The sequence below is a fragment of the Chroicocephalus ridibundus genome, chromosome 2 (genome assembly GCF_963924245.1).
Source record: "Chroicocephalus ridibundus chromosome 2, bChrRid1.1, whole genome shotgun sequence".
NCBI classification, from domain to species: domain Eukaryota; kingdom Metazoa; phylum Chordata; class Aves; order Charadriiformes; family Laridae; genus Chroicocephalus; species Chroicocephalus ridibundus.
Genome location: NC_086285.1, coordinates 63,963,357 through 63,973,184, shown reverse-complemented (window position 1 = coordinate 63,973,184; position 9,828 = coordinate 63,963,357). Strand labels below are relative to the sequence as shown.

Here is a 9,828-nt window from a genome sequence, read left to right as displayed (position 1 = left end):
GAGGGGAGCTGCTCCTCTGCAGGAGGGGGATCCCTGCTCCCAGGGAACCACTTCTATCAGCCCGATGACGTCCAAACCTACTCTGCCCTCACTGGTGACCAGGCCCTGTCTCTGCAGCCTCTGCAAGTTGTCTTTGCGCTTGTGATACTCCTGCAGATACGGGTTGTGCAGGCTGTTGTACTCCGTGCGCAGCAGGTGACAGTAGGGATCTCCCGGGTCGTAAAAGCCTGAGGGCCGTTGAAGCTGTAAGAACCATGTTCCAGAGCATGAACGGGGCAGGAGAGAGCAGCAGGGACAAACGCCCTCCCGAGCTCCTCACGCACACAGGGTGGCATTGCCAAACCCGTGAGGTGTAGCCTAATTCCTGGCTTACTTCCCACCCCGAGGAAACATCTCCCTACTTCGGAGACTCTCCAAGGGAGGAGAAGCCCTGTGCCTACATCCTCCTGTCTGGTGGCTATCCCCTCTTGCTGTAGGAAGACGAGGGGCTGTTTACTACGGGGGGGAGAGAGTTGTACCCACTGCTGCACCTGTGAGGAGCTCAGCGGAAATGCTGCCTACAGCCATGTCTTCTCCTCTGGCAATTCACTCTGATTGCACCAATGGGCCTGTGCTCCCCAGAGGTGCCAGGCTGTCCTTGTGGAAAGGTAAAGGGAGTTTGAAGACCTGACAGCAGCGCTCTTCTCCACCCAGCTCTGGGCAGCTCTGCTATGGGCAGCTCTCCTTTCTCTCGGCACCACGGTGCCAGGAGCTTCCCTCGACTCCCCAGCCCCGTCCGATTGAAGGGCTGCAGCCCCCGCCGTAGCGCAGGTGGCCACAAGGACTTCTCCGAATGATGGGGACACCATAAAAGGGGAGAGCTTTTCTACCCTTTCCTGCTGCCTTTACCTTTTCCCCCAGCTTTGCTCGGCACTTTGCCTACTCACTACCCTCAGCCAACATTTCATCAAATGTTGATGAAATGCTGTCCTTTGTGGGAACTTTGCTCATTATAACGTACCAAAACACACCTCCATCCCAGAGGCTACCCGCCTCCAAGGTGCGACCACTCCTCGTTGAGTACACCAATCATAATAAAAGTATTCATGACTCAGGTCACTCAAACTCCACTTTGAAGATAAAAAATAGTATAAAAATAGCCCGAGAGAGGGGGGATATCAGGGAAGTCACCATCGTGAACAAGGCGAGGAGGACTCCATCACCGACTTCCGGGATCAGTCGACGGGCTGAGCCTTCCTTCCCCCCCACAGGGACGCCTTTGGTAAGACTTGGACTATACCGAGTGCTTCCTCGGGAAACTTAGAAATCTCTCTAGAGAATCTCTCTCCTACAGTTGTAGCCAGGCTGTACTGTTTATAACTTTGTCGCACGTTTTGTATATTGAACAACACCTTTCTTTGCACGTGCTTTGCAGACAGTGTGTTTATCACCGGCAATCCTAAGAACCTATAGATGTGTTGTTTAAATAAACTGCACTGTTTAAGCAGCTAGTCGTTCCGGTTTCTCACTGAACGCGACCAAAGACTCGAGAGTGGCCGTGCTAGTTCATGAGCACGACTAGGCTGAAGGTGCAGTCCACTATTAGTGTTTCCAAATCATAACAGTTTAATACATATTAAACGCGACTGGACTGCTAGTGGCGAATTTGGCATCACTCAGAACTTAAACCTGGCCGCACCTAGCCTCCCACCTCAGTGAGGAGTGTTAGAACACAAGGGGGTCTATTTTCTGCCAAAACCGCTTTGCCCCTTTCACGCAACACTCCCATATCAAAGGAGCCAACCCGCTGCGAGCTGCTCTGTCGCACCTACAGAGGATACAGAGCTAACCCAGCTTTCAGCTACCTTTTTGCCCAAGCAATTCAGTTTTAGACTTTTGGCTTCAGCAGTCCCCGGTCTGGCCCCTCTTTCAGCCTCCTCCAGGGACCCAAGAGTGGCCGCCGATGCGCTGAGGGTGAGGATGCTCATCAAGGCTGGCAGCTGGGAAAGCGGAGCAGGGAAGTATTGCTATCTGTCATCGAATTTAAAGTTAACCATGGCTCTGTAGTTAATCAAGTTTTATGTACTGGCTCCATAGTGTGGTGGTGCAGCTCCCCATCACCGCCATCCTTCAGGCCACTCGGTACTTGGCGTGATCTCCCTCCCAAGCTGGGCCACAGAACGTGACACAGCAGTGTAACATGAAAGAGAAGGTAGAGAGCCACAGAGCAGAGCACAGTAGTGTGCCCAGTCCCCACGGCTCCTACTGTTTGAAGATGATAACCTCAACGGATCGCTCCTGACACCGTATGGATCGTGGCCACAGGGCGGGGAGTACCAGGACCCTGAAGGCCTACCAAGCTCTGGGGGTGCGTAACCATCGTCCGAGTCGGGCCGGAGTAGAAAAGTACCTGACAAAAGTCAATTGTCTCGGATCCTGTAAGTAGGGATTCTAGTAAAGACCCTTTGAGCTCTTCTGGATCGCAGCGGGCTGTGGCCAGTAACCGCCCTGAGTTGAGGTACCTCTCAGGCTGACGCCTCGAGGCCGGGGCAGGAGAAGACCCTTCTCAAACCTCAACTGTCACCCGTTGAGGAACGCCGAGGCATCGTGAGTATTTACCCTAAATCTGAGAAAGGGAAATTTTAGCTATAGGCTAGTCTCTCTCTCTCTCACCCACCTCTCCACCTGTATGCAGTGAGATACACATTAGCTGTATGGCTGGGGATGCTCTTGTGTCCACCCATGCGTGTGCAGGACCTAAAAGCGGCACCTTTTGGCTCACTGGCATTGCCTGCTATTAAGAAATTCCCGACGGCAGACCTGTACGTGTGTGTGCTTAGATATTATTCAATTATTTTGTTTGCTCACTTTGTGAATCCCTAAGTCAGTTAATGGTTAAATGCTGCTAAAATTCAACGTCTCAATCTACCTTACATCATTAATAACTTTTGCTAAATCATAACCGTGTCAAGTATTTTCATCCGCGACACAATAGTTAAGGATGACTGTAGGTAGTTGCTAAGGAGAGGATCAAAGGGAATTGTTTGAAGGAACATCTGTAGCCTAATTATTTGGTCTACCTGGGACACTAAGACCTTAACTGAACATCTAATCAAGATGTTTCTCCCAACAACCCCACTTTGGCAGTGAATACCCAAGTCCAGGCGTCCTTGACGGAACCGTCTTCACGATAATACTAAAAAACACAGCCGCAGGCCAAGAAGCCCCTTGCCCAGGTGAAGACCCTTCCTCCAGGCAGGAGCAGTGATTGAAGATATGAGACTGGTGTGTAAATTCCTGAGCAGCCCTTGTAACTGGGAGTGTACTGCCTTGTGACTTTGGTGTCTAAATACACGGAGGAAACCGGCATGGGCTGTGCTTGATGTGTGGGGATCCACCGAGCACCGGGGCCTGAATAAAATGCAGAGTCTGCATCAGTGGACAAGGGAAGAGCTACGGATATCACCTATCTGGACTCCTGCAAGGCCTTTGACACGGTTCCCCACAACACCCTTCTCTCTAAGTTGGAGAGATATGCATTTGATGGGCGGACTGTTCAGTGGGTAAGGAACTGGCTGGGTGGTCGCATCCAGAGGGTGGTGGTCAATGGCTCGATGTCCAGATGGAGAGGAGTGACAAGCGGTATCCCTCAGGGATCCGTACTGGGACCAGTGCTGTTTAATATCTTCATCAATGATTTAGACAGTGGGATCAAGTGCACCCTCAGAAAGTTTGCAGGTGACACCAAGCTGAGTGGTGCGGTCGACATGCCAGAGGGACGGGTTGTCATCCAGAGGGACCTGGACAAGCCAGAGAGGTGGGCCTGAGCGAACCTCATGAAATTCAAGAAGGCCAAGTGCAAGGTCCTGCACTTGGGTCGGGACAATCCTCCTTATCAATACAGGCTGGGGGTTGATGTGATAGAGCAGCCCTGTGGAAAAGGACTTGGGGGTGCTGGTTGATGAAAAGCTGAACGTGAGCCAACGATGTGCACTTGCAGCCCAGAAGGCCAATCGCATCCTGGGCTGCATCAAAAGAAGCGTGGCCAGCAGGTCGAGAGAGGTGATTCTCCCCCTCTACTCTGCTCTCGTGAGACCCCACCTGGAGTACTGCCATTTAACCACAAAATTTAACACACCAAATGAGCGTTTAATTTCTACTCGGAGCTTTCATCAGGAAGTGAAAATCTAATCATGTATTTTCAAAGCATCTTATCAAAACTGGGGATCCCTCCCACAACAGAGAACATGAATTTGGCTGAGCCCAGCCTAAACAGAACCCAGCAGCCGCGCAGTGCTGGGAAAGGTCTTGCGCATCCCCATGCACTTCTCCTGGTCGATGAAGAGCGAGTTGGCTTTGACGGCCAGGTCATGCTGCAAGACCGACTTGGCATGAGCCAGCATTTGCAGGGTGTCCTCGGTGTCTCTCAGACGCTGCTGAAGGCTCTGGACCGTCTCATCTATTTCGTGGACCTCATTGACAAGGCTGGAAAACAGCAAGGAACCCTCGTTAACGGTCCCATCACGTGGGTGGTTTCGAGCTTGGTCCTGCTGAAGGGCGCCTTGGGCACAGGATTTCCCCCTTCAGCACGCTCAGACTAACTCGGACCCCCCGTTTCTGGCAGATGCATGGGAAAGCTGAGGGCAGAGCTCCTCCAGACCTCAGCGGGGAGGCATGGCTAAGTCTGCGCGAAGGCTTTGGCAACGCGCAGGCACGTCTCCCAGAGCAGCTCGTGCCACCGAGAAGAGGGATGAGCAGCTGTGGTGTCCTGTTCCCCTTTGGTTTTGCAGGTTTGTTGGGTCCCCCTCCTGGATTCCCCTGTGCAGGGGTCCTGCCCACACCCACGGATGCACACACAGCGAAACAGGACAGCTGGGAGAGGCAAAAATTGAATGGGAAACAAGCAGAGGATGGAGAAAACAACAGTGTACGAGATGCTAAACAGGCTCTGGGGCTGGGTTTCACTTGCTTCTAAAAGGCTTCACCTGGAGTCTTGCCCAGCAGGCTCCCCGGAGGAGGTGTAAAGTTTGGGGTGCCTCACAGGAGGTGCTGCTGGGCACTCAGGGCAGCCTGCTCCTCCACAGCCCCTCGGGCTGCAATCCCACAGAGCTCACAATGTCCTTGAAAGGGTTTGTCCCCAGGGGAGGTGAGGACAGCCCTTACTCCTTCTCCAGAGGGTGCACCCTTCCTGGAGGTTCCCCAAAAGGAAGGACCTAAGTGCTCTCAGCGCAAGCCTCTTGGAGAGTAAAGGCTTATCCTAAAAAACTGAGTACATCCAACTGCCAGGAAGCAGGCAGGAGAGAAGATGAGGCTTATCCAAGTGGGAAAAATCCAGCCCCTCACAGGGTGGCATCAGGCTGCTCCCAGCTGTGGTGTACAGCCTCCTTTGTGGGTGCAGAGCTCTCCCAGCACCCAAAGGCTGGGATACCTGCTCATTCCTTTTGATGAGAGCAGAGCCCTTCTGGAAGGAGTATTTAGGAAAAACATCCCATGACTGGTTTTGTCATCCAGTGATGTTCCTGAGTGCTACTACCCATGACTCCTCAAGGACCCTGCCGGCCCCGTGCTCCTGCCTTACCGGAGCTGGGCAGTGTCCCGGCACAGCTCCATGTTTGGTCTCCGTGTGCGCTCTTCCAGCCGGGTCTGAGCCACTTTGAACGGAGGTCCTTGGTCCCTCATGGCTTTTTTGATGGCTTCTATGTTCATCTCCATTTGGAAGATTTCCCGCAGTGTCTGCCGCAAAAAAGAAACACACGGATGAATGAAAAAATACCTTCTCAAGTGACAACATAATTTCCTTTTTCTCCTGTCCGTCTGCAGAAAAAACAAGCCTGTCTTTGCTGTTGCTGTCATGTCAGAGGAGGTGTTGGAGCAGTGATGGACACAGTGAGTTACCAGCTTCCCAAAGCTACTGCTTGCAGAAACTGATCATCCATCAATAGCAACTCAGAGAGGGAAGGTTATTCATGCATGAAAAATTTTCATTTTTCACTGAAGGACGTGGCACCAGCCCGCAACGCTGCCAGCCCAGTCTCCGCTCAGTGAATCAATACGGTGTGGAGCACTTTTCAGGAGGCTCTCCATGAGACCCACTGGTCCGAGCCAGGTGCCCATCACTGCTCTCCACTTCCTCTGCTTGGCAGAGCAAGCACACGGATACCCGTGCAGCAACCACAGAGCACTGAGAGTGAAAGCACGTCCTTGGGGGAGAAGCAAGCCTGCGAACCCCCCGGCAGGCAGCCCAGCAGAGGCCCAGCAAAGACTCTCTGCAGGGCAGCCAGCGCTTCTGAAGTAACTCCCAGGAGATGCAACCAGCGGTGGCCTTTTCTGCTGGAAATCCCTGTGCTGCCAGGCTGCCAGCTAGGATGCGCTAGCAAAAGACAGGATCCCTTGAGATGAAATCACAGTGCCAGCTCCTCCTGCTCCAAGAAGAAAGTCCCCAGGACTTGGGGTTTCTAACAGAAAATGATGCTATAACCAGCTTCCTGCGGCCACCGTTCTTCTCCTTGGGCCAGGTCTGCGTGGAGGGTCCTGCTTCGGAGGTGTCCCTGGGAAGTGACAGTGTCACACCCAAAGGGAGGGGTTCAGGCTACCTTGGCCAGGTGGGTCTGAATCTTGCTCTTGGCGTCGGCTGTCTCGGCGATGCGGCTGGTGAAGGCGACGTTCACCCTGTTGAACTGGCACCGCATCTCGTTGGCCGTCACCTCCAGCAGGTTCCTGGTGTTGTCCCGCAGCTTGGCAGAGGCCGCCCGTTCGCTCTGGGAGCGGAGGATGTTGCCGTCTGTGAACTTGGCCCAGGACTCTGGCACCGAGATCCTGGGAGGAAGGAGAGGCCCCTGGTAAGCCCGTGCTGCTGAAGCTGGACGTGGGCAGGCAAGGACCCTGCCAGGGAGCAGCGTGGGTCAAATGTAGCTTTAATCTGCGCTTTTATTTTGACCATAGGTCGTGTTTTAACCCCAGACGGCAGCTAGGACCATGCAGCCACTTGTGCAGTTCTCCCCCTTTCCTCCAGAAATCCAAGGAGAAGAAGGAGAATAGGAGGGGAAAGGGAAGGGAAAACTTTTGTGTGGAGATAAAAGACAGTTAAGTAGAAGAACAATAGCAGAAAGGAAAAGAACAGCAACAACAGAATAAGAATGAGAATAATAATAATAATAATGATGAGCAGAGAGAAATGGCCCCTCTGAAGCCGGTGTCTCCAGGCAGGACGGACCTGCCTTTACAGTGGGCTGGGGACCAGCAGCTCCCTGCCAGGGGAAGGCACCGCACATCCCCGGGACAGCTTGCTGCTCGTGTGCCACCCGGCGTGCACTCACGTGGCATCGACCCGCTCCACCCCTCGGTAGTAGCTGATGCCATGGGAGGTGTTCCTCAGGTGGTGGCACTTGTCATCGATGCGGTGGGCCGCCTGCTTGTTGGCCAGGTCTCTCTCCAGCTCATGCTGGGCCACCCTGTTGGACCTTCAACATGCAAACAACAGCCATCGGTGGGGATGTACGGGTGGAACGGCTTCCTCCCCGTTCCACTTCCCCGCAGCTCCCGCCTGGGCAGCTCTGTCCTCCCATGAGTATCACCGCCCGCTTCCCATGGAGCCTGCATGGGTTTTACAGCTGCGGGGTGTGGGTAGAGGTCGGGGTCTGCTGGGGGTTCACATCCCAACTGCAAAGGCCCATCGGCCCTACGGCATGAGATAAGGAGCTTCTCCTTACGTGAGCTGGGCTTTTGTCTTATCCAGGTACTGCTGCATCCTCTCCTGGCACGACCTGATGACATCGATTTCCTAGGCAAAGGCAAAACATGTAATGATGTCATCTCTTTTATTAGACCAACTAAGAGGCTGCTGCGTGGGGGAACACCGTCCCCTGGCCCAGCAGGTTTTGGGGGTTGGAAGGGTTGAGCACCTCGCCAGCAGTAAGGAGCCAGGTAGGGAACAAGGCTGCAAAGCCTCCTCGGGGCAGTTTACGTAAAAATAGCTTTCACACATGATGTGAGTTGCCAAGCTTACTGTGAAGAGCTGTTTCTCCACGTCATCATGGACGAGGTCGATGCCCATCCTCTTCTCCCGCTGAAGCAAGCACTCCTGAGCGACCTGTTGGGGACATGCCATGACTGTTGGCTGCCGGGGCAGGGTTCTCTAGAGGGACGGGCCCCATCTCAAGATGGGAAGAAAAGGGAAGAAAAAAGTGCCCCGGGCAGCTGGTTTAGCTGACAATGAGCAGCCGAGCTGCAACATCAGCGTTAAAGCAACATGAGGGAGCACACGTGTCCCTGGTGCAACCGCAGCTGAATGCAGGGCCCTGTGTCAGCCTTGATGCTGACCTCGCCAGAGCCTTGTAGCAAGACGTGGGCTTGTGTCTCCCAAACCAGGATTTTGGATGAGCCGCTTATAAAAATAGTGGGTTCTGATGGGCTCAGAATGTGCTGATAGGAGATGCAGCAGATGGCAAGGGATTTGTTGATCACTAACTAATGGTCTCTTCCTAAAAGCTTTCTAGATGTTATGGAGCTGCAGTGAAACTTAACTGGACGTCTGAGTGGCTGCAGATGTTTCAGCAGTGGGCTACAGCTTGCAGGCCACTGCACAGGGTGCTTACCTGGAGAGGGGCCTCCGTCTCGGCCAAGGCTCTCTCCAGCCTTTTCTTCATGTCCGTGAGGGCGTTGGTCTCCCCGATCATCTCACCCAGCTCACGGCAGAGCTCCGATTTCCAAAATCCAATATCATTGGCACGAACTCCCAGGTTTTTGGTGCTTTCTCCTTGTGTCTTCTCTGTCTGCTGATATTTATCCTGAATCATGCGGGAGGTATCAACTCTCAGACGCTCCGCGTTGTGCTGGCAAGTTTCTGACTCTCTGTAGTTGGTCAGGTTGGACCTGTGCCAGTCCTCAGGGGTGTACCGGGTGATGAAGGTTGTTCTGTTGGCAATGACAGGAAGCTTCTTGCTGGCGGTCATCCCCTGGGAACTTTTGGAAAAGGGAGCCAAAGTTGGGTTGATGGCAGCTGGTTTGTAGTAGGTGCTGGGCATCCAGGGGAGGCCGGAGCTCTGAGGCAGCGGGTAGTAAGGAAAACGGGCCTTATAGCTTGAAGCCATGGCACTGATGGCAGGCAGAAACTTGCTAGGTGTTGATCGTGGATGGGTGTACGTTGCCGTTAAGGGAGATCGACCAGGCTGCATTCTTGAACACTGCTCTTCAGGTACGTGTCCTGCACAGAGGAGCAGAGAGAAGACAACCGCACTCAGTAAGCTCCTGCACTTGCCTTCCCTCTTACAGCAACACGTGCAACTTGGAACACAAACAGCGATGCACACAGCACCTACACATTGCCTGTGCAGACCTAAAACTCTTGAAAGCAAATCCCTTCTGACAGCGTCCCAAGCATTTGTATCTAGAGAAAGATCTGGCTTTGTTGTTCATATCTCGCATCAGGTCTTGAAATGGGGAAAAAACCAAATCATGGCTGCTCAAGAGAGTGACAGATATTGTGCCCTCATTTTCCTTCAGTCTGTCAGTCCCGTGAAACTGTAGCTGCTGATTCTCTGCTGTTCATCTGCTTCTTTTGGCTGGGTTTGGTATCTGCTGATCTTCTAGTACTCCACGTGTCATTTTCTCTTTCAAAGTGCCATTACCAGCCCCAAGAGCTGCGCCCCTTTGGACACACAGCTGCTACCAGCCCAGCGCGATTTGTGGGTGAGGGACTCCATCCTCATCCCTCCACATTCACTTGCATTAAATGCTCAAGTGAGCAGTCTGCAGGTGAGCAGAGCTTTGCAGGACTATATCCAAATTTGAACACACACACACACACACACCCCGTCCCCTACCCCGGAATCTATTTCAGCCTCAAAAGAA

The 9,828-nt window shown here is 53.3% G+C and overlaps 1 protein-coding gene across 1 annotated transcript; it reads right to left on the bottom strand.

Annotated features, from left to right (window-relative positions):
* Positions 1-4,247: 4,247 nt before the first annotated feature.
* On the bottom strand, positions 4,248-9,152 carry LOC134510694 (tektin-3-like). The gene is made up of 7 exons (XM_063323948.1): positions 8,574-9,152; positions 7,985-8,068; positions 7,689-7,759; positions 7,296-7,439; positions 6,573-6,795; positions 5,558-5,712; positions 4,248-4,464 (listed from the first exon to the last, which is right to left on the bottom strand). Exons 1-7 carry the CDS (start codon positions 9,150-9,152, stop codon positions 4,248-4,250), a joined length of 1,473 nt encoding a protein of 490 aa, XP_063180018.1.
* Between the last annotated feature and the right edge of the window lie 676 nt (positions 9,153-9,828).